We start from the raw sequence: 25,103 nt of genomic DNA on the forward strand, positions 1-25,103 counted from the left end.
TGCATCCAGCTGGCAATCTGTCACTTGTGTTCTCCAGGGATCAGTGTTGGGGCCAGTTTAATATGTGCATTGGTGATCTGGATGAAGGGATTGAGACACCAAGTTGGGTGGGACTTTTGATCTGCTGGAGGGCAGGAAGGCTCTGCAGAGGGATCTGGACAGGTTGGACCGGTGGGCTGAGGCCAGTGGTGTGAGGTTCAATAAGGCCGAGTGCTGGGTCCTGCCCTTGGGTCATAACAACCCCAGGCAGTGCAGCAGGCTGGGGAAGAGTGGCTGGAAAGTGGCCTGGCAGAAAAGGACCTGGGGGCGCTGGTCAACAGCAGCTGAGCATGAGCCAGCTGTGCCCAGGTGGCCAAGAAGGCCAGGGGCATCCTGGTCTGGAACAGCAATAGTGTGGCCAGCAGGAGCAGGGCAGGGATTGTCCCCCTGCACTCGGCACTGGTGAGGCTGCAGCACAAATCCTGTGGTCAGTTCTGGGCCCCTCACTACAGGAAGGACATTGAGGGGCTGGAGCACGTCCAGAGAAGGGCAACAGAGCTGGGGAAGGGTCTGGAGCACAAGTCCTGTGAGGAGCAGCTGAGGGAGCTGGGGGTGTTTAGTCTGGAGAAAAGGAGGCTCAGGGGAGAGCTTATCACTCTACAACTATGTAAAGGAGGTTGCAGCCAGGTAGGGGTCAGCCTCTTCTCCTGGATAACAAGAGACAGGATGAGAGGAAATGGCCTCAAATCATACTAGGAGAGGTTTATATTAGATATTAGGAAAAAACTTTCTTCACTAAAAGGCTTGTTAAGCATCGGAACAGGCTGTTCAAGGAAGTGATTGAGTCCCCTCTCTGGAGGTATTTAAAAGACATGTAGATGTGCTTGGGGATGTGGCTTAGTGGTGGACTTGGCAGTGAATAGCTGAACTTGATAATTTCAGACATCCCTTCTGATAAACAATTCTCTAATTCTATCCCTTTCCTCCAACCTGGCTACCACCCACATTTCAACTTCATCAGTCCCCTCCCTTTTCATCTGCTCTTGCTGCCAGGTGGTCTGGCATTCCCTTATCTCAGCCTCAAAGGACTCTGCAGTGCGGGGGATTGGAAAGACAAACCAAATTCTTCTCCTGAGATAGGCAGGTAGGTCCCCAGATACCTGTCCTCATTACAGATTGTGCTTTGGGAGCTGGATCCAGCTGGCAGAAGTTTCTCATTAAGATGGCAAGGCTGAAAATGTGAACCTGGAAGGAAAGTATGTAGTTGTGGAGCAGAGGTGGCCTTGAGGTTAGGGTTAAAGAGGTGGTGATAAGACTATTCTGTTTTTATTTTAGCTTAGTATTGTGGGATTCTGTTAGTTATGGAAGTGGCAGCATGTTTTGGGTGTGTTCTAGCTTATTTGGATTTCCCACCCTTAACTCCTCTGCCCTAAAAATGTTATGATCTTGCAAGTGTTAAATTTTGACTAGTTCTAGCATAGGCTTGGGACAGGAAAAAGCTTGTTTTGGGACTGCTAAAGTCTGGATCTTGTACAGACAGTGGGAGTTGTGCTCCAGCTATTTTTCTGGTATGTATTTGAGGAAAAGCAGGAAGAGTAGGCAGAGCTCAGGCTCTGCTTATTTTTGTGCTAGCACACAGCATAGCTCTGGCAGAGGAAAAAGGATTTAAAGTGTTGATCTGGCATGCTAAAGCCATGGGCAGTTCCTGACAGCATCTTTGGACATATGAGGTGGTCAAGGGCATGTGCTGCTACTGCCCTTTTATACTAGAAAGAGTAAATACCAAAGAATACAAACAGGAAAAAAAAAAAAAAAAAAAAAAAAAAAAAAAAAAAAAAACACCAAACCAGATGCAGGGCAATTATGGAAGCTTTAAGAGTCTCAGGTCTTTGAGGTTTGGCAGCCCTGCAGACTCTGTCTCTTTTAGCCAGTCCCCTACATGACAGCCCACCTGTGTGGCTTCTAAGGAGCTTTTACAAAAAGCACTTTACGTGGCCAGCTCTAAGCTCAGCAGTGCTCTTCCAGCAGCACAGCCCTTGCTGGTTGGAAGTGTTGGGCGGCCGGACCATGGTGTGTACAGCCACACGCCATGGTGTGTTTGCACGTCCAAGGAAGTTTTACTTGGAGCACAACTCCACTGTGATTATTTCAGTGGCTTTTCTCCCCCCTGATTTTGTGTACAGAAGGAGAGGTGTTCTGAGTAACTCTGCCAAAATTCACCAAACTTTGCTCCACATATGTTTCAAAGGATTAGTGAGTCTAACAGCTGCACTTTTTTAGTGATAAATGGTGATAAACACTAGCTGAGGTAGCTATCCTCTGTTAAGAAAACATCCCAGTGTCTGTTGACTCTTGTTGTCTCTTATTCTGCTCTCTGCACTGATGGCATCTGCCACATCCAGCGCTGTCTGGGTGCCAGCTGACCGCATAAGCCAGCCCTCCAATTGCTTTTCAGTGATGAATGGCTACAGCTGCTGCTGGCTACATATGGCAGTTTAGTAGCATTGCCCGGTTACATGTGGTGAATCTGCACTGCAGCTACTGCTTGCTAAAGAATGTACCTGAGGACAGTTGAGAAAAAAAGAGGGGGGGATTGAAAAACATGTGAAATAATATAGGGGAAATCTAAAGAAGTCATTCAGTCCTTAGATCTAGCCTAGTTCAGCTGAGGGCATAGGAAAGCTGGGCAAACACAAATGGACTGCCAAACTTCAAAATTCAAACTAATCTGTCCCTATTTCCTTCCATTGCAAGGAGGTTCAAAATCTCCATGAAGAAAAATTACAATCATTGAGTCACTGCAATAGCAGCAATCTGGCTGCCTGCCCCTGCCAGCCTGCTACACAACTTGTGTGCTAATGTTTGGATTTTAGTGGTGGGAAACTAATGTCAGGCTGTACTCCCTCCATGCACCATTGGGCTGTGCTTATGGTTGCTCTTGGCAGCACCAAATGATTCAACAGATAAAACCATCAGTCTTGTTATTTCCAAACATTAACCTAAGTGCTAATAAAGCACAACCCGTGTCTTCCTTATGGACTCTGCAGAGCTGAGTCACACTAAAAACAGGATCTGAATGCTGGAAAAAGCCTCATACTTCTTTCCTGTGCTGAGAGGCAATACCTCTCTGTGAGCAGAGCTTGCCTTGGAGAGGTTTGCTGGAAGAAAGGTGGCGGAGCTGGGTTGCCAAGGAAAGCAAGGAGGCTGTGACCCCCACCCTTCAATGTGATGACAGGGGTGTGCTGTGCTGGAGGGAGGGAGGGAGGGAGGGAGGGAGGGAGGGATGGATGGATGGATGGATGGATGGATGGATGGATGGATGGATGGATGGATGGATGGCCATGTCCTTGCCCCTTCTCCTCCCTTCCAATGCTCAACAATGATCTCCCCTCAGCTCCCATGCTGGGTGGGAAATGTTTCTCAGGCTCCAAGGCAGAGGAAATAAAGTGATTCTCCCTCTCAGTGGACTTTGCCCTCGGTGGCTGAAGATGTTTTTCCCAAAACATCCCCAGCAAAACCGGAGGGCTTTGTAAATTCATTATGTCACTGAGGAATCTGTTTAATCAGCTGCCTTTTCCTGGAGGCACTTTACACTTAATGAGAGACATGATGGAAGGAGTCAAAACTGGTTTACAAGAGTTTAGCCTCAAACCCCTCAGATGATGTGTTACTGACTGTGCTGTAATTCAGAAGAGCAAATGAAGACACTGAGTATCTCTTACCCTGTCTAGAGGGATGGTGGCAGAGGCAACACGTGAAAGCCTCAAACTCTGTATTGCATCATTCCTTTCCTTGGTGTCATCACAATGAATAGCCAAAGTCTCTGTGTTGCCAGGAGCCTGATCCATGCTCCTGGTACTACTTGGCAAGCATGCTTATTCCCCAGTTCACTGTGCCAGTTACATGATAAGGCATATCCTAATTTAGCATATTTATATATGAAGGTACTAATTCAAAATGCAGCCAAATGAGAAACATTGCAAATATGTGAGAAGGAGCTTTGTAAACTAGACAAACAGTGGCACCACAGAGATGGAATATGGAATAGTTCTCAACTTCAGGTTCAAAACTCATTTTGCATGTAATCTTAACATGAAAACAAAAGGTACTTACTAGTTTTCTCTGCCTGATTACTTTCCCCAGTTCCACATGCTATGTCTAGTCCTTTCTATTTATTTGTACCGTGCCTTCTTATTGTGATGGGATGTGATGATGGCCCAGCATCTTTCCCATTATAAAGTTATGTGAACACATACAAGGTCCTCAGGAAATTTTGCTGTGAAGGACTCTCTGTGGACCTGTGTATGATGTTGTGGCCATAGAAACATGCCAACTATTTTATTCCTGTAAAATAACTCCCATACCCATATTTCATTAGCCTTTACCTTCTAGCTTTTAATTTTTTTTTTCTTCTGAGTAAATAAAGCCTAAGTTATTTGGAACAGGATTTTCCTGCAGTGTAATTGTGCTAGCAGCAGCCAAGGATATTCCATAGATGAAGGGAGCAGCACTCTCTGCCAGGAAGGAATGGTGATTTCATAGGATCATAGAATGGTTTGGGTTGCAAGGGACCTTTAAAGATCATCTAGTTCTAACCTCCTGCCATGGGCATGGACACGTTTCACTAGACCAGGTTGCTCAGAGCCCCATCCAGCCTGGGATGTGACATCCACAATTTCTCTGGATAAGATGATCCAGTACTTCACCTCATAGTAAAGAATTTCTTTCTAATAGCCACTCTAAACTTACCCTAAGCCATTCTCCATTGTCCTGTCAGTACATGCCCTTGCAAAAAGTCCTTCTCCAGCTGTGAAGCTCTCTTTAGATACTGGAAAGCTGCTGGAAGGCCTCCCCAGAGCCTTCTCTTTTTTCCCTAGGCTGAACAGCTTCCCTCAGCTTTCTCACCCTATTTTCACAGGAGAGATGCCCAGATCTCTGATGCCCCTCCTCTTTGTGACCCTCCTCTGGACTTGATCCAACATGTCTCATGTCCTTCTTATGCTTGGGGGCCCAGGTGATGCTCACCAGAGCAGAGCAGAGGGGCAGAATCCCCTCCCTCACCCTGCTGGCCACACTGGTTTTGATGCAGAAGGTTGGCTTTCTGGGCTGCAGGTGCACATGGTGGGTCTTGCTGAGCTTCTCCACCAACACCCCCGAGGCCTTCTCCTCAGGGCTGTTCTCAATCCATTCTCTGCTCAGTCTGCATCTGTTGGGATTGCCCTGACCCAAGTGCCGGACCTTGCACTTGGCCTTGTTGACTTTCATGAGGCTCACACAGTCCCACCTCTGAAGTCTGCCCAGGTCCCTCTGGATGCCCTTCTCTCTGTGTGACAACTGCACTGCACAGCTTTGTGTCACTGGCAAACTCGCTGGGGGTGCACTCGATCCCACTGTCCATGTCACCCACAAAATGTTACACAGACGTTTGCTTGGTTCTATCACGCAGTAGCTGCCAGAGCCAGTGCTCACTGCAGAGATGGACTTCTGGTGATTCCACCCTGGGAGCTGGGAAGGACCAGCACCCTTTGGCCCTCGTGCACTTATTGAAAAGAGAGCCAAAAGTGTGAACCTTTGAATTGTCTGACTGTTTCTGGGTTCCAGCGGTCTTAATGTTGAGCTGCCCTAGATTATAAACATACCATCCAAAATCACACCCCAGACTCATCTCTATTGAAAGAAGTGCAATTTAGTGTGGATGAATCTATTAATTTACCTGCCAAAACACAATAAATAGAATTACGCTGAGAAAAGGCCTAAAACAAATGGATTTTATTAATTTATGTATTGTTTATAATACACTTTTTGTAATTGTGCATGTTTTGGATGTAGGTATTTAGATTTTGATATTACTGAAGTTTACAGTTTGTTTGTGATAACTTTATGAGGTACATAGCTTGGACTAAAAATACCATTTTCTCAAGATGATATATAATGCATAGTAAAGTGGATGTACAGTCATGACATTTATTTTACTTTCAGCCATTATAATTGATGGTCTATATAATGTACACATATGAGGTTTTTTAATATAAATATGGGTTTGCAAGAGTGCCACTTACCATCAGTCTGTAACAAATTATTTAGAGATTGTCTACAGGCTGTTGGTATCTTTCCCACTTTTTTTTTTTTAATTAGTTTAAAAGGATCAAAGAGGAAAACAAAATTTAGCATGGAATTGATTTTTGCATCAGCTGGTTTTACATTAAATAATAATAAAGTATTAAAAACTTGCATTGTCATCTCCTCCTGTGAAGTTGCATTATGTTCTGTAGCCTTGGCTCACTTATTAATCCTTCAGTAGCACACACTTAATTGTTCAGCAAATTACACAACATGTGAAGAAATAATACCAACAATGTGATTTATATCTCTCCAGGCAAAACCATTGAGGACTGGATCATCTGCCTTCGCTTATTATACTGCAACACAGGAACAGCCTGATCTGAAAACTGTGGCCAGGTAGGATACATTGAAAATATGTACCCTGGAAACAAAAGGTATGTCTGCTATATGAGTCAAGCACAAGTCTGAATTGCTCTTAAAACTAAACACGTGTGGTGGTCAGAACCTTTGAGGCTCTGAGCTGGTGTGTGCAGAGCAGAACAAGCACAGTGGGACCACCAAAGCCCAGCCTGGCTGCCGGACACTCACTGGAGGGAGCTGGGGGATTCAGCATAAGAAATATGTCTGACTCCAGTGGGATATAGATACACTGAGCCTGCACAACTTCTAGGGGGAGAGAGAAGGGAAGGGTGGGGAGAGAGAAGGGATTTTTATAGCTGGTGGGGCTTCTACTACGAGTCCACCTGGAGTAGCAAAGCCACTTTGCCAACACAGGCACCAGCTCACCAGTTTCTAGACAGTGGCTAGAAGTGGTAGAAAGCAAAGTCTGCTGGACATAGTTTTCAACAGCTTGCTCTGCCACAGCAGAAAGATTGCCTCCAGTCCAATCCCAAGCTTTGGCATGCCAGGCTTCAAGTCTTCCAAATGCAGCATGTTTTAAAGATGAAGTAAAAAACCTGGTGTGTGTAGATTATGTGGCTCATTATGTTTACATCTCCTTGTGTCTTGCTCTGTACTTTGGAGGATAAAGGGTGCAGATCCTCTGGGGCAACCAGCTTTGAAGGGAAGAACCAGTTCAGCCCATTTGTTCTCCCTCAGCCTACAGAAATCTCTGAAGAGCAGAAAGCTGGTGTCTACCATGTTCTGTAGGCACACAGTTAATTTTTTCCAACTGGAATTTATTTTTCCTCCAAATTCACTCCTCCCATTTCTCTCGCCTTTTCCCATTGTAATTAATTTAACAACAAATAAGTTTTTAGCAAAAGGAAGTTAGAAAATCAATGTGTTGAAAATAGGACTGTTTTCTTTCCTTGTGAGTAAAGCAGGCTCTCATGTATGTACTACACATTTCACAGGATCAAGGCTTCAGGGATGTTGCATATTAGCATTTTGCATTGTGGCACTCTGACTTGCCCTATCTTTTGCATTTATTTGGATTTTTCTATTCTGTCATTTTTTCCTATTCACTTCTATTTCTGATCTTTTTGTTTTGTCAGACAGAAGACAAACACAATCTACAAGCCAAAAAGAAGCATCACTTAGATATTTTGTGGGTTACATGAAATGCTATCCCTGGAGAGCAGTAACTGAAAAGAGTTAAGGCAATGGTAGCCCAGTTCAACCACGTTGCTAAGAGGCAGAGTCCTCACACAGAGGTGTCTGTTAGGGGGGGTCTTGAGTTGATTCCTGTTCAAACTCCATGTGCCGCCTGCACAGCTCAGGGCACCTGCACTGCATGGCTGCAGGCTGTGGCCTAGAGATCTCTGAAGGGAGAAGCCCAGGCACACTTGCCAGCTTAGCGTGTGTCCCAGATTGTCTGGATAGCCAGGCATGGTCAGAACACATCTCAGCCCACAAGGTGGGGCAGCAAGGCCTGCTCTTCATCTGTAGCGTGTAGATGGCCCAAAGCACCCAGAAGTTGCACAGTGGAGTTGGAAGATGGTGGCATAGAAGTAAGGTTGGAGGGGTGGGTCACAGAACTTGATGTGCTTTTCACCTCATGGTGCTTTTGGACTTAATAGCACTTAAAAACCTTTCCAGGATTCTTGCTTCAGTTTGGGAGAATCTCTGAACCCCACCGAGAGTCCTTTATACTGCTGATTTTGTTGTTTAATCTGCTCAGGTCCTCAATGTTTCTGTTCTAAATTTTCAAGCTGCATGGTTATGCAGAAGCAATAGAGTGAGGGTCTCTTGCTTACTGGGGCTCAGATCATAATTCCAATTCTACAGGAATTAAAAGTGGATAATCCTTTGCTTAGAAAATAGTGGAAAAACAGAAAATAAGAGCCATGAGGAAAGGTCTGTGAACTGCTGGCCATACAGCTCAGGAAGGAAAGCAAGCACAGGGCGATACAATTGCTGTGATGGTCATCTGTTATACAAGCTACAAACACTGCGGACCTTAAAGACATCTCTCTTGAATTCTAAAATCCCTTAACTAGTCTGAGTCATTTGTACAGCTGAACAGACTCAAGGTCTCTGAAGTAAATTGGAAATACCTGTAATTCTGCAGAAAATTAGGGAAGAGTTATGTAGTCTCAAAGCAGAGGAAGAAATAAAAAGGAGTCATAAAACCTCTGGTCTCTGGGAAAGCTCTGGGTCAAGATGACTTTCTAATAGAATTTTCTAAACTCTCTCAGTCTCACTTGGCTTCTGACATATGGAAAAATTTTCGAAAGGCCAAAGCAAAAGGGTTCCATTTCAGCATTAATTGCAGTGTTGGGTTTTCTTAACTCTCTCTCCTAGGAAATAACTCACCAATGCACCATTTTCAATAATTAAATTACAGGCCAATTCTTCCGACTAATGTGACTCAGAAGACACAGGTTAAAACAGCATCTAGAAAATGTCTGAGCAGTGTACCTTATGGACAAGAACTCAGCATATAACTTGAGGTTGACATTAATCAGAAAGCTGCTAGAGAGTCTTATAGGCCTGTTATTATAATTTGCTATTTTTACATTTCTCTGAAGTAATCAGAAAATCAACCAGCTCAACATCCCTAAAGAGAGCTACTTCCCACCCACCAGCAGTGGCTGACTTCACTGTTGACATAAAAACCATGAAGATGTCAGTCTAGTGTTCTGCCATGTAATTGTATCCTTAATTTTGGCCTTGTTGAAAGTCTGCTGGAAAACTGATCTTGTGTGTCCTCATTAGAAGCAATTCATATGTAAATCATTTAAGATTTTTTTTTAACTTAAAGAAGGAAAACGTTCCTGTGACTCAAATGTTCTGCAGGCTCTTGCTCTTCTTGTGGCTCCTGCGTGGCTGTGACTCCTAGGAAATCTATGCCTCCTGGCAAATCAGAGTGAGAAGGTTCCTGGCTAGGCTCTCACCTTCTCTTGCCCTTGCTGCTGGAGAAAGCACCTGTCAAGAGACTTTATCTTTTCCCAGCCTTGGGTCAATCATTGAAGGGACGTGAAGCGTAGCTCTGCTCTCTTCTACACTCTTCTGCCTGGCATACACCCATGGAAGGTGCTTCACTCCCTTCAGCCAATAGTAGCCATGTAATTACCAGCTTTTCTGCATATTGGAAGGCTTAATTTTTGCTCTTTTAAGTGCAAAAATAAGTTGAAGTGGTAGTAGTGGAATGACATTCTAGTGTTAAAATGGAATGACATTGAAAAGACATTAAATAAAAAGTCGGATGACTTCCCTGGGCCTTTATCAATAAAACTGATGAAGCAGCATATGAGGTAACAGCCAAGTTCTTGTCTAAAAGTACAACTTTGATAAAGTTTGGGCACCTATTTCTTCTGAGTATTTCTGGAGCTGGAAATGGAAGTCATCATGAAAGTGTTGACAGCAATTTGAAGGTGTAAAGGAATACTGCATCTTTACCATGATTTCTGTGTTTTTGAATTGGATGAGCTGAGCCCTTCACACTCTTAACTGTTCCTAAAATACAATGTCTGAGGTATTTGTCTCTAAGAAAGCTGAGTTTCTGTTCCTTAAGAATAAATTTTGAACCACTGCTGAAGGTGTTTGGAACTTCTCTTTGGCACCTTGTTATTATAGGCACATAAAAATATAGACAAGTGGGACTAGGTAGCAGATGATGAAATTTAAGTTGATTAAAATCTGTTTGTCAAAACCCTGTTTTTTCCCTTGTAGAAGGAATTCTACATGAAAAGGTAGGAAGGGAAAGATAAACATAGAGCTTGAGGTAATTTGGGGTATCTTGTTCATGAATTGTCCAGTTCAATACAAAAGAAATCTTATAGCTGCTAGGAATCTGACCTGGTGCCCAGAAATGTGTAAAAGCACAGCTGGCCCTGTCTGGGCTGCAAATCAGCTTTAACACTAATGGCAACGACTTTATTTCAAGAGAGTATTTAGCTTCAAAAAATGAATAGGGGCTGCATGTTCCAAATGTCATCTGTCAATTTAACAAATGGCAACTATATACACATCTTAATGCCAGATTGCTGTTTCATTAGGCTCCTTGTGAGTTATTCCTTCTTGGTAGCTGGCATTATTCTAGCTGGAGCAGCAGAAAGGCAGGAGGGAAGAAGCTCCTCGCCACTGCGATGCAGAGCAGCTCCTGGCTGCTTTACACGGGGCAGCAGGAGAGACACGAGGGCACAAAATGAAAATATGCCAGAGGAGAACAGCGGGGTGTGTTCTGCAGTACAGCCGAGTAAAGCTCGTCAGAGGAGCAGACACAAAGATATTTTGGAGTCTGTAACGGTAGCCTCGGCACACCGGCAAGTGCTGATGGCTGCTGAGCAGCGCTGCCCGAGGGTGGTCTGAAAGCTGAAGTGAGCAGGCAGGTGCTTCCAAACGGGAGCACTCTGTAGCTCTGTCGCAGAGTATAAAGGCAGATCAAAGGCTCGCAGGAGTGAGCAGATAAACTCCCAGTACAATACGCTGAAGTGAGTGAGTGCTGAGGGAACAGCCATGGCACAGGGTGAAGGTAAAGACGGGCAGGAGTCTGAGCTGTCCCACTTTGCCCAGCTCCAACCCACTGCAATGCCATCTCCCAACTGTCCTCTGCATCTGCTTCTGCATCTATAGGTCAATCTATAGGTTGACTTTCCCTGAGCTGCAGTTGCCCACACCAAAGTTGTCAGATTTCCTGTGCAGTGGAAATGCTTCTGAAGTGTCCTATTTTGCAAGTAAAAAAAAGGTTTTGTGACTACCATGGCTGAGAGCCTTCAGCCCTCCCCCTTATCACTGGTAGCTCAAGCATCCTTATGGAGCACCCTGACAGGATAAACACATTGAAATATTTAAAAGTGCACTAAACTTGTATAATTTTGAATGATTCATTCAGGCTGCTGCCAGTACAAGTGCTGCACAGCATGACTGGAAAGAGGTTGCAGAGGGCAAGAAAGGACTTATTTTCTGTCTCCAGGGCCAGATAATAACAGACTGGTCAATAAAGGAACAGCGGGCTCCCTTGCCAAGCAGCTCTGAATGCACAGGTGAGGTAGTACACAGAAGGGCAGCTAGGTAACTTTGTTCACAGGATAGACTGACTTTGTTTGCTTGTACCTCAGCATCCAGGGCAGTTCATGCTGGGATTCATAAATCAGGGATAATGTGATTCACTCTCCCCCATCCCACAGCATTTCCACTAGGAACCTGCTTCTCCCCAGAAGAGTCTTGCTTGCTCAAGGGTGAGTGGCTCAGCAAATGAGCTGCTGCATTCAGCACCTTGCTGGGAAGCTTTTGAGAAGGGAAAATTGTGTTGGATCCTCACAGAGTGCTGGCACAAATGCTGACACATCCGTGCATAGACAGTGGAGGGTTCTGCTGGAGAGTTAGCAAGTTTACCATGAGTCCAGCCTCCACCCAAACCCCTCACGCTCAAACTAGCTAATAATCAAATTGTCCCCTTTTTTTTTCTTTCAAGAAAAGCAGGTTTTGCAGGGAGATGGAACATAGTTACTTGTCTTCATTTTACTTTAAATGTGTGGAAGAAGTTGGCAAGCTTTTGAACTCAGTGTTCCTATAGCTAGATGTTGAAAATCTTGCCTGTTTTTTTCCTACTGTCATTTGGCTTAATAGAAGATGTTACCCCTCCCTACAAACCTTGTTTCTCTTTTGCAATGCGACTGCTCAGATAATGGCTGTTGTTTATATCCTCCCAAACTAATGTGGCTGTGATGGCTACCTCTAAGGCTTGAAAGGAGAAAATAGGAATCAAGTCACGGGAAGCATTAATTTTTATTGCACTGCCTCCTTGCATGCAGAGAAAGCTCTCAGGGTTAGTAAAGTGCCATGGCAAACATTGCCCCACAGGTAAATGTGAAATGCTGACACCAGAAAAATCAGTGCCCCTCCAATTTCAGAACCTGTTCTTGCTTTATCCAGCAAGACAGCACACACAGGCATGACAGCAAGTGAGGACAGTGCATCACTGCTCAGGCAGAAATCAGAGATGAGCCCAAGTTTCTGCCCCTGGCAGAGCTCTTCATTTTATTTTACCCCCCACCCCTCCCCTACCCCCACGCCCCCTGTTTCTTTTTTTAAATCACTTAGATTTTTAAAAGACAAAAGGAAGGCACCATGTGAAAACATCACTATGGAAACATCACAGGCTCACTTGCACTTGCCTGCCAAGCAACTACCTAACTGAAGTTTTACATCCTATTGGATCACTGTTGGCCATCTGCTCTCCTTCAAACTTCTCTGAATTCCATATTTTCCTGAAAAGTTCATTTTTAGAAAGGAGGGAGGAGGAGGCAAAGGGAGAATCCAGTATTCTTGGCTAGTGCAGAGCTATTGTGAAAAAGGAAGATAAACTCACTTTGGAGCAGCCTCTTAAAAAGACAAAGATTCATGTTTTGTGAAGTAATTTAATGGAAAATACCTTGTTTCTAGATGCACTTTAATGATAAGAGTATATATTGGCAGCCACAAGGCAAAACACACAAACAGCTGCTTCTAGTACTCTTGCACTAATTGTCATCCTCTCCCCTTTCTCTCATTTAGCCTCAAGTGTATTTTCTTCTAAAATGCAACGGTTACTGCCTACACTGGAGTTGTTGGCTGCAGGCTCCACAGCCTTGCTCCAAATAAAACACAGAAACAGATTTCCTGCCAAGCACTGAGGAAGTTTGAAGACTTTAGTTTTTAAAAATATAATCTTTTTATCAGTGCCCTAAGCCTGCCAAAGGTAATTATGGGCCATGGTGCATTTACATTAATGCATAGGACCTACAGACATTTCAAAAGCCTAATGGAGAAACTCCATAAATGTACGTATTGAAAAACAAATTAATTAAATTAAACTGTCATGTAAAGATATCACTTAATTTTGCAGAGCGGAAGGCACTCTTAATGGGAATGGAATGGATCAGTGAGCATTTCAAAACCCAAAGCTATAATTTAAATTCAGGCTCTCCTCTAGTGTGCAAGTCACAAGACATATTTATTATGGCCTTGGATTGTCAATTGTAATTGGTTTAGCAGAGACAAAGCTGTATTGTTTTGCTTCCTGCCCTCCTAGCTGGTTCAATATATTTTGATGTCAGACTATTGACAAGCAAACCAAAGGCCGAAATAAAATCATGTTTACCTGTAATGAACTGGCAAAAATTCGGTCCAAGGTAAATGAAACCCTGAAGCACAAACGCTTATTTATCAAGCAGCAAGGGGAAAATGGCGAAGCATTTGAACTTCTTTAAATAAACCAGCTGAATATATTTACTGCTGCCCTTGAGTCCTGCTATGTGGCAACCTAGAAACAAATAGATAAAAATAAATAAAAGCACTGTGAAAATAAATAGCACCATTTATATGCTGCTGTTCTTGAGTTTCCAGGTGTCAGTAACAATTAAAGTTGTTGCTTTTTGACACTCCTTTAAAGGTAGAGCCAATGCCTGAGACCAGGTCCCCAGCAAACAGACAGCAATACTTCTTCCAGGATGTGCAACCCAGTTTGCTGCAGGATTTCACCTGGTAGCAGCAGTTCCAAGCCCAGCCTATGCTTCTGCAGCCATAAGCAAGCATCTTCTCATTGAATAAGCCTCCAAGAATGGTTTTGATTCTTTTCCTAACATTCTTTCTGTATTCCCTAATTCGCTTGTTAAGTTCACATTCTGATGTACAGCACTGAAACCAGTCAGCTCATTGGGTTATAATTGTCATGGCTTCCTCTTGCCTTTTTTCCAGCCCTTGCGTTGAGCTTAGTCACGGAGAGGCTTCTCTGAGCCTGAACTTAGAACCGTCTACCCAGCATCTCTGCAATTTCTTGTGGATCTCTCAAGTTTGCAAATCTGACTCTAAAACATGCTGACAAGCTCAAAACTCATGGTTAGGAAGAGCTGTGGCACAGCAGACTGGGACACCTGCTTGAAGCGCACTTGAGGGCAGCGGCACGTGACCGGCCTGCTGGGCTCTGGCTGTGTGGTGGGATGGCCATTTGCAGGGAGCGAGGAGAGCACTGCATGGCTCTGAGGAGTGGCTTGTGTTCACACAGGAGCTGATTTGTTTATTTTATAAAAATACCTGGTATCTGCATTTGTTCTTACTTGGCTAAGTAGTAGGATTTTCAGGTGAATGGGTTCCATTTTTGCTTCCAGCGTAATCTTTCAGCAGTTTGTTCCTCAAACTAATTATTATGCTAAAAAACCCCAAACCCAACCAACCAACCAACAAAAAGAGCCAAAACAAACCCCTCCCCCAATCCAAATTTGCCTCAATACTAGACCATTGTTCTTTTAATTACATATTACAGTAAACAGAAGTATCTTTTATAGCCTTTCTGTAAAATGACAGTTTTTATCGTGCTACACTATTTTTCTTCCATGCCCCTGCTCCAAGATGCACATTATTAGCCTTAATTGCTCTCAAAAGAAATTTTTATTTTTCTCACCCTCTTCAGTCTCTTTTGGCTTTGCACAAGACTTGAACTGTTTATTAAGTGACAGGTTACCACTGACAAAAAAATTCTGTTCCAATTTAAGGGTTCAAAAAATTGGGCAAAGCTTTTAAAATGTGTTTTGTCCTACTACCAGTAATCTTTCTACTTATTTACATGGCTCCTACTGTCACACGTGTTCCAAAAACAACATCCTTCTTTGAAAGAAGGCAATGGGAAAAGAAAGTGTTCATAGCCCCTCTGAAAAAGAAATTATGTTGAGAGATTTAGGTCCTTGTTCAAAACAGTATGCAGGCTCTGATTCCTACTGTCACTGATGTCAGTGACAAGCCAGATGTCTGATGTCTTTAATTTGGACTTCAGTGATTTCTTCAAGGTGTAAGAAAATTATGGTCCAGCTGAGATGTGAATGTATCTGTAGTGATAAATTGCCATCTCCTATCACCAGCCAAATACCATAAACATAGGCATGCCTGTTTCTTTCGAATAAAGCCATCCCAATCATTAAAAATGGTCTTTTCCTAAATAGCTTTTCCAGCTTAGCTGTCTGATTCACAAGCCCTTCGAGCTCTGAAGCAGATTAAATCTACAAACACAGTCATAACTTCTGTTTATGAAATGGAAAAGACTCAAAGAGAGCTCTAAGTAATGGTCAGGAGAATAGGATAGGATACTGACATCAGTTAAAGGGCTTAAGTCAAAGAAATATTATTTCTAAACTCTGAAAATAGCTATTATGGTAAAAACACTTCTTTCCCATGTCACTTTGTAAACATTAAGTAAAAACATAAAATACAAATTCTAAGTTACTAAGAGCAACGGTGACAAAGTAATGCTTTTAATATTCTTCTTAAAAACACTTTTGAAAGTATTTATTTGAAATATCTAAAAAATTTAAGTGTATTCAGTTTTTATAGTTATAAAATTTTGAACACTCTTCTGCATAAAATAAAAAAAGCTACAGCATTTCTCAAATTTCTGCATAACAGCCAAATAAACTACCAACAATTTCATCCTTCATGTAAGTATCCACTAAGAGGTATGCAATCAAGACTGAACCGTACTTGTATTCTTAATTCATTAGTGGAACTTGAAGGCCCTCTTCTGGATTATAAATTACTGCATGGCCAAGCAAAGTACATGGAAATGACAAATCCAATCAACACTATGAAAAGACAAATATCTTAAATGTATTTTACTCATGTTACTACCAACTTCATTTCTGGGTTTTCACTTGTATCTGCCCATCTTGGTTACTATAATTTAGGAGCTGAGAACAACTTCTTAGTGGATTCTTAAAAATAAAGTATTTCTTATACTGATATTCACAAGTGGAGTGGACAGTCTAAAGAGAGTTGTGGAGAGTTTCTCCACAACTTTGTGTGACGGTGCTGTGCACCCAAGTGATATTTGCTTATCCTTATTAAGCAACAGCACACACAAACAGACATGCGATTGTGTGTATGTCCCTGTCTACACAGCTATGTGACTTTCAGAAATTACCACTGAAAATCTGGCTTGTGCTAAGGTAGAAAAAAATGAGGAAACATTTGCAATGGTCCTAAGTCTTCAAGGACTGTACAATTCCTTTATATGCTTTTTGAATAAATATACATACATAGACTGTAAAGGACTTACAAATGTAACCTTCCAAGAGAGTTACTTGCCCAAGCAAACATTTTCTATTGAAAAGCAAGATGCTTCTCCACACACAGAAGGAAAAAAATATTCTAGAATGTGCTGTACAAAAGCACTATTTTAATGGATCTGTCTGTAAACGAGTGGACTTGAACCACTAATTCTCCTCTTTCTAAAACCAGCCATTTACTCTTTTGTTTTGTCATGATAACAAGAAATCATAAAAATAGAAATGCAGGAACAGGTACTAAGTATCCTATTAGTAAAAACTCTGTACAGAAACTAAACATAGTTTGATTGAACTGCATATTTTAAAAAAGCAGCATGCTGAAGAAACTCTCACATATCATTTTTTGGTAAGTTTCTGTGTCCCACCAGTGTAGGGCTACTGACGACGATCCTTCTTCCGTACTTTTGATTTTGGTGCTGCCAAGAAACAGGAAAGGAAAAGAATAATAAGAAGTGAATTACAGTAATTCCAGTGCCAACATTCTTTTAAATTAGGTTGGGATCAAAATGGATGCATTATTGTAAAACCTACCATTGGGATTTTCTTGTCTGTAAAAAGCTTTTAACAATTCCACTGCTTCTTCAGCACGATAGCCAGAAGAGCACTGCTCAAATTAGAATGATGTTAGTGAGCACATCAGAGAATAACCTATTCCATGCTTCACAATAATGCCTTGAGTACATATTAATTTTAAACAACTGTACTGTCAACCTAGGGGTGAAAAAAAAATCTCCTTTTCAGGTTCAATACCTAATACTTTTGAAAAACACTATGTTGAGTCTTAATAGAATAAGAAATTTCCCTAATAACTTAGTATTAGGCAAAACAAACTTTCTTAGTAAATTATGTAACATTTTTATGCAATCTACAATTTCTTGCTTATTAATGTGTTTCCAACCTCCCATACTCTTCAAGCTCTTGGAAACGTAAGAGACATACACCTATCTTATTGGCAGATAAGATTCCTGAGAGAAAACACTCATCCACATATCTATTCTTTATTCCTAACCTTTCCTTTCAGATCTTTTTGGTCCTTCTAAAATACTTTTCCATGCCATGAACACTAATGACAAAGCATTTAAATGTCACTCACACTAAATAAATCTCCACTCATGCTAGTAAATAAGTAGTTACTCCTATACATTCTATTGCAGTTGCCTACAGAAATAAAGGATTCATAGTATCAAGAACCTTCTCCTTTCTGTATTCTGAATGTATAAAAAAACGAAATACCACATGCCAGTGTTAGCAAATGAATACTCTTCCAGTACTGACTACACCAATTAATTCAAATGTTAGTCTCACTGACACACTGACAGAAAGATGCCTAATATGTTTACACTGGGGTGCCAAACAGTATTGTTCTCCTGACTGAAATTCTTTGAGCCTTGAGCCTTCAGTGCTTATTTACAATGCTGAAATACATTATTTGTTTTTTACATTCATTAAATCATTAATGTGAGATGTGGAAAAGAACTCCAGGAATCAGTATCACTGTATAAGGCAAGATCATGTACAACTGTGAATAATGTAATAAATAAAATGCTATAAATAGTCTCTACAGGTATGTATGGGTACATAGGTAGAATCATGCTGTAAAACACCTAGATTTATTTATACTCCACCTCCACTGAATGCTTGTCCAGCCTTTCTCACATGACAAAGATGCCTAAATCACCCAGGCACTGTTCAGTCTTTCAGTATTCCTACTATTCAGAAAGTTTCTTGATACCTAAACTGAATTTCCTCTGCTACTGTTGCAGTTCAGATTTATTTTGGGATTTGAACTACATGAAGTAAGTCTAAGCTAATACATTTTACCTCATAAACACACAGACTGAAAACAAAAATACAATCATTTCCAGTGGCTCAGCTAAAACCCAGTAATTTTATAAGTTGCTGTTACTTGATATTTATTGATTACGTGTTTGTACATTCTGCAGCTTAAAATAATTTTCCCTCATCTCTTCCTGCAGCATATACTTACTGTTCTAACTGTTACACGTATTTTAGATATATTTAATTCTTACCTTGTTCCACAAGCATAATTCCTTCCCTTACCCTTTGACACATCCTTTTAAATAATTTAAGACTGTCATCAGGGTTTCCTCAGTTTTCTTTTAGGACCTGTTTTTTTTTTTTTATGTTATTTTCTGATTAGGCCAAGTTTATTTGACTTTGATCATCTTCCATCTGTGTTCTCTTAAAGTGATGCATAACATTCTAAAAGCCTGGTAGCAAAGCCAGGCACAGTATCCTAGCTGGAAAACAAACGGAAACATTTTACAGCCTACTTCAAATGGGTCTCCGGAGTCCACCATATCATCAGACGAGATGCTCAAAACGGAGCCACAGCCTCCAAATCGCTCATTTCGACAGCCATACACGACCCGTGGAATTTATGGGAGTGAGTCAAGGTATTAAGTGAAAAACAAGCAGGAAGTACAGAAGCCTGATCTAGGCAGTCATCAAATTTCCTTAAATGTGCTTGTACTCTTCAAACTAAATTAGCTTAAGCTACAATTCCTCCCTCATAAAATCAGAACTTACTTTTGAATGGTGTAAGATGTATTGCTGAAGATGCACATCCAGCCTTTCTCAGAAAAGGGGGAAGCATGGTTCCCCAAAGCAGGGGCATACAAAGACATGGTTTACTGATTGATACAACATTCAAAACTGAACACTTAACTGCACTTAGCTCATTTTACATCCTAACAAACATCTCTAAAATGTATTTTTAATCTCTTAACAGTTGTTTGTTGTAACTGCACCATCTCTTTGTCACTCTTGAGCCTCTCGCTATTCATCATGGAGGTGGGTGCAGGCCCTCAAACCACCCCTCATGGCTTTCCCTGACACTCTAATGCCCTTCTTTGTGGGCTCACTGCAGAAGGAGTAATGGATCGACAGAGTTTCCCAGTGTGAGTCAGCATGAAAGGATACTCATCAAGCGCACAGCAGCTGCACACATGATACAGGGCTCTACAGTTACGTACAGCACCAGCTGCGGAAACACTTCCCTGTAATCCCTCTTGTGTTGCTTGCACCAGTCAAGGACCTGGTCAATTGCCACCATTTCTGCATGCCGAGTAGCCTAGAAGATAAAAATCAGTATTTTCTTAAAAGTTTGCATTTATTAACTTTTGTTATAGAAGTAATGTAATGCTCTTTGCTGGTTCAAGTTGCAAAAGAAATTTTATAGCACCCAGACTGCAGAAGAAATACTCAACCCAAGAAAGAAAATATTCAACCCCAACCTCTTTTGTGTAGCACACAAGATCTACAAGTGCCAGCTTTTTCTTCTACTTTTTCCATGGCAGAGGAGCATGCTCAGAAGTTCTCCTCTCTCAGTCATGCCAGCACAGTGAGGCAAGACATGAAAGCTCTGCTTGAGGCTTAAGGGACACACAAAGCACACTGGCACAACTGATGTAGCCCATAGCCCACTCTACTTGCAAAAGTAAGAATACAGGCTGGATTACTTTCTCTGGAAATATTAACCAAGTGCTCCTCGCTAGTACCTTTTCCTCTCTCTGACAATATTCCTGTGCAAGGAATGAATACACTATGAACATGCAACAATTTCAGTATGTTTCTACAACTGCCTGGTGTGCTCTGTACACACAACATTTTCAGTTTGCCTCAGGTGTAATGCTGCCTGGAGATACGTGTACAGTAAGTCCCTCAAGCAATAGGCAGGGATTTCAGCATATGACTGATTACAAAAAGACAAAGGAATATTAATTTCTCTTTTTCTTATCCAAGATAACTGAATGATTAGTATCTCACTATCTATGGCATAAAAACCTGAACAGAAGTGTTGGCTTTAATAGCAGAGAGACCAAAACAATCAGTAAAGTACCAGTACCGCTCTGAAATGTCTGCAGCACTGTGTTATGCCAATGAAATGTCACAGCAAAAATTTCAGGAAGTACTAGTTTTGAAAGGACTCTTCAATTAGAGCCTGATGCTTATTAAAACTATTAGTTTTCCTTCCTTTTCTATCTGTTATGAAAAAAGGACGTTTTTGACACAAGCATTAGAGTAAGACTTAATCAATCCAGATTATACTTGTACTTCTGTTTTGTATGTGCTTATATGACCCCTTAGAGCTTCCTCTCAGAACATGAACTTGGGTTAATGTTTTAGCATGTGAAGATCTGTGGTGATAACACTGAGATGCTCTGCAATACATGGCAAAGGACTCATAACTTACTGCTATGTTTAATACTATTCAAAAACATTTAAAAACTCCTAAAAAGGCCATGCAGCTGGTGCAGGTCCTACCAGCTTCTGCAGTCATAGAAGCCAGCTACACATACGAGATTACACTAATATAGAACATTACTACACACCAGTGTATCCATATCTTAAGTAAAACACACTGTTTTGGTCATGTCATGTCTTGAAGACACAGGAAATGTGCATGGATAGCTATCAGAAACAATGATCCAGATATAGTCTTGGACTCTGGAAGTCCCCAGGCTATTCACTTTCAGAAGTGGAAAGGATGTGTTAAGGGGAAGGTTTATACTTGTTTCTTGAGCTCCCTCCTTACACACCTATTAAAGGCCCATCTAAAAGACAAGATATAAGGGAAAAACTGACCTTCTAGGTCTGTCTTAATATTTTATTTTGTATTAAGCTATGACTAGATAGTCTTTTTTTTATTTGCTGTGTATAAAACAACATACAAGAGGATTATTTTAATTTTGAATCACTGACTCAATTCATAAGCTTAACTTGCCAAATATTACACACTATTTTAAAGCCAAGAAAGCAAACGCAGGTTAAGAGTAGGAAGGGAAAATGAGAATTTTTACACAGTGGCAAATGGTGTACCAAGGGAAAAAAGCTGACTCAGTGGGGTAAAAGCCTTGACAGTGCCCCAAACTGTGGCAAAAGTTTCACAAATAAAGGTATCACTACTGCCCTAAAAAGCTTACTTTCTAAATTTTAGACCATAATTAACAAGTGAGAGTAAAAGGGGTCCAAAGCTCAAAGTTCTGTGTTACCTTGTGGCTTCATTACACAAACAATACTTCATTTTCAATTATCCCATACTGCAAGACACTTGTTACAATGACCCAACAGGACAGAACAAAGAGGAGATGTCTGTGTATATCAACAGAGCACCTAAGACAGAGAGCATTTTACTGAGAAGTGAATTATTTGATTACATATTGGAATAAAGATGCCAAAAAAACATTTCTAGATAGGAAGGGTCATATATGCTGTAAGGGAGAAAATTTTCAGGTTGGTCTGAGGCAAGACTGTGAACAAGCAAGTGGGGGAGATGCCAGAGAAAACACAGCACTGGCACACGCTTGTGAATGAATCACCAGGCTGTCTAAACCCAATGTCTTACACAGGCATTTGCTGCACTGTTGCCTAAGGAAGACAAGTAGTGTCATGTCTATTTTGAAATGCTGATGCCACAGCCATGCTCCTAAAAAAATAAAATAAACCAAACATAGCTATATACAAACTTCCTTCTCCCAAAAGCAACTTCTGCCAGAAGAATGCAATGATCAAAAATTTTGCAAATAACTTCCACAGAGTAAGCAGCAGTATTTCTGACAGTAATGTGTTCTGCTGTGGACATGGCAGGCAAAAAAAAAAAAAAATGCAGGGTGACAAGAGATAGCCTGAAAACACTGGAGTTTTTGGCAATGCAATATTTTGCCAAAATGAGCAGTTTAGGAACATAATGAAAGAGGGCATAAAGAAGACACTACCTGCTCCTCACTTCAGCCCATTACATCAGAGGACGCAGGGACCTGCTTAAGGAGAAGACAGAATTTATTTGACAAAAAGCTCAGAGGCACGCTGATTCCTGACCAAAGGCAGAATTGCAGGGAAGGACTGAAGATTTAATTGGACAAATGATCACTTTCTCAAAGCAGGAAAAAAGTTTTCATGAAGTTAAAAAAGTCAGTATGTTATAAAGCTGCATTTTGGAGGCCAGAAAGCTGCCAGTCTCATAGCAATGTTTTAATGCATCAAGGCAGTTTTACATGAGTGAAACCTTCAGAGCAAACAGAGTCACTGTAATAAAAACCAGGAAGGATAAGTGTCACACAATCCTGACACCTATATATCCAGGAGGGTCTCAATAGTAAAGCAGGCAAGATAACAAACCTTTGAAAGTCATGTTATAAGGACTAGTCCTTATAAAAGGCAAATTAAACAAAAAAGCATTAAGATAGCTGAGACTAAATTAACCTAGTAACTTTCTTTGACAAGTATTTTTTACAGACAAGAGAAACATTAGTCTCTGTGGACATCTCCAATGCATCTGGCACAGCACAACCTGTGAAATTACTGTGAGTGGGGAAAACAGCCTAATGCAAGAAATGTAAGGTGAGCAAGAAAAGAAGAGATATTGCATTGACAGGGGAAATATTTGTCCAGAGGGAACTCATTACCATAGACACTCAAAGATCATTTGGCTTAAATGTTTTCAGTTGTGTCACCGGCATTAACTGGAAAAACCCCTACAGAAAACAGCTGATGATGTGATGTCTTTTGTATGATGAAAGACATCATGAGAAGTGACAGGGTGAGAGAGTGTCTTTCAGGAGGTGGGTGGCCTTCAACATAGGAGTAAAAAAAAATTTCAAAATAACAAATGAAGAATAACAAAACAGCATAAAAGACCAAGGAAGCTCCAGAAAACATGGGTGGACTTTCTTCCAGGGAGAATGTGAAGTACTACTGTTATCAAACAAAGCATAAGTCCATCTGGAATAAAATTCCAGTTTTCTTGAGAGTTCTGGTTAAGTGAATTCAAGAAAAAATTAATCAAAGTTGGAATGGCTATATAAAAGAATTACTCTAATGAACACAGAAAGCAAGCCTGTCTTCTGAGAGGAAATTAAACAGCTGGCTTGAGAAAAACAAAAGCTGAAAAGCAATAAGACTTTAAATACATCCAAGCTATGTAAAATAATGGATGATGCTGGCACAAGAAGAGGGAGATATAAACAGAACATTAAAAGTTTGAAACTGGAAATTAGACATTTTTTAGCCATCTGAGGAATGATGTTCTGGAGAAGTCCTTCAGTATAAGGTGGGACAATAAATCAGTTTTAAAACAGACCTTGACATTTATGATGTCCGCTGGAATTACCTCAATGGCTCAAGAGGATTGTTTTTTTTCTCCAGGATGGTCCCTAAATAATGCCAGAAATCATTAGGAGAAAACTGAAAACAATTTCCTATGTTCACATTTCATAACAAGTACGGCTTTCAAGCTTAGATTTTTTTCTCTTTGGACTACATGGAGCAATTACGTATCTGATAAAAAATTTAGAAGCACTAAGTACCCAGGATTTCCAATCACTATAGTATAAACATTTATGAAAATTGAGCCACAAAAGAACTGAAACTTGAGCTGAGCAGCAATTCAAAAAAAGCTTGGCTTTCAGAGATATTAAGATTACTGTTTCCAACTGATTTTTTTTTAAAATCAGGCTACTCGCATTTTAGTATGTACCTTCAGACAGCCCTGACACCAAAAATGCCTGAAAGCTTCCCTGACATTTTTAAGTTGATTTTGTTATCAGTCTTGTCAGTTATGTTCTGCCTGTTTATTAACATGTGATTTCTACACAATATTACTATCTCTGGCATGATTTTCCCAAGAAGTGTCTGCTTCCCCAGTGTTTACAATGGCGTAACGTGAGACACCTAACTTCTCTGTCACCTGGCTTTCTTAAAGCTGTATTAGAATCCTCTTAATACATTACAGATCGTCCTGCAGAACAAATTACTATAATGATTCATCTTTACTGTTACATTTTTCAGCTTAGAAGAGTAATTTTAACTTTTTATTATGTTTTCAGATTTGAGACATCTAATATAAATTACAGCCAGATCCTGCAGTCAGATTAATTTATATATAACTTCCAGTTGTACAAAATCCCTGTTAGCATTAATGGGTCTCTCGGCACCAGATCTTATAGCTAATCCGATGGTTAAAGATGCAACAGGTCTAAAATGTACAGGAAATAGCTCTTTGTTCTGGCCTGTGCACAGAACTTCATCAGGAGAGGCCGCACAGTCATTTCTCACTCTTAACCCGCAGGTGACTTTAGGAGAGCACGTTTGAGCCCCAGCAACGGGACAAGCGCGGCGCAGGGCAGGGCGGCAAAGCCGCGGTGTCCCCGGGCCGACCTCAACTCACGTTCTTCGTCTCGTTGACCTCGTTCCTGCCCCTGCCTATGACCTCGCCGTTGTAGACCAGCAGGCAGCCCACGGGAACCTCCCCTTTCTCCAGCGCCTCCTTAGCCTGCGGGACAGACAGACAGACAGACAGACAGACTCGCGGGAGGCACAGGACAGCGTTACAGCAGCGGGAGGAGCTCCCGCCGGCCCCCATTCCCCTCCCCGCTGCCGTGAGGGCCCCTGGGGCTCCCCGAGGTTTCTCCCGCGGGACAGCGGGAGCCCCGGCCCGCACTGACCACGTCGAGCGCCTGGTCCATCCAGGCCAGCACAGCCGCCTCCCCCGCCTCCGCCATATTCAGAAATAGTGAGGCTGCCCGGGCGCTGTTTCCGGGGCACCGCGGGCGGTGCCGC

At 41.6% G+C, this 25,103-nt stretch overlaps 1 protein-coding gene and 1 long non-coding RNA gene across 4 annotated transcripts; one reads left to right on the forward strand and one right to left on the reverse strand.

Moving 5' to 3' along the window:
• The first annotated feature begins 3,849 nt into the window (after positions 1-3,849).
• Positions 3,850-13,058, forward strand: LOC128784998 (uncharacterized). 2 transcript variants are annotated; one of them, XR_008429722.1, is made up of 4 exons: positions 3,850-4,084; positions 6,356-6,438; positions 11,321-11,471; positions 12,985-13,058. It is a non-coding gene; the product is annotated as an uncharacterized LOC128784998 (long non-coding RNA). The 2 variants fall into 2 exon arrangements; XR_008429723.1 differs by having other exon boundaries at positions 11,402-11,471.
• On the reverse strand, positions 12,548-25,070 carry ADAT2 (adenosine deaminase tRNA specific 2). 2 transcript variants are annotated; one of them, XM_053937027.1, is made up of 7 exons: positions 24,989-25,070; positions 24,712-24,816; positions 19,467-19,617; positions 18,818-18,924; positions 17,055-17,127; positions 16,857-16,939; positions 12,548-13,732 (listed from the first exon to the last, which is right to left on the reverse strand). In XM_053937027.1, exons 1-6 carry the CDS (start codon positions 25,043-25,045, stop codon positions 16,899-16,901), a joined length of 534 nt encoding a protein of 177 aa, XP_053793002.1. In that variant the 5' UTR covers positions 25,046-25,070; the 3' UTR covers positions 12,548-13,732; positions 16,857-16,898. The 2 variants fall into 2 exon arrangements, with proteins under 2 accessions (XP_053793002.1, XP_053793001.1); XM_053937026.1 differs by lacking the exon at positions 12,548-13,732 and having other exon boundaries at positions 15,693-16,939.
• Between the last annotated feature and the right edge of the window lie 33 nt (positions 25,071-25,103).

Source organism: Vidua chalybeata, chromosome 3 (assembly GCF_026979565.1).
Source record: "Vidua chalybeata isolate OUT-0048 chromosome 3, bVidCha1 merged haplotype, whole genome shotgun sequence".
Taxonomy (NCBI): domain Eukaryota; kingdom Metazoa; phylum Chordata; class Aves; order Passeriformes; family Viduidae; genus Vidua; species Vidua chalybeata.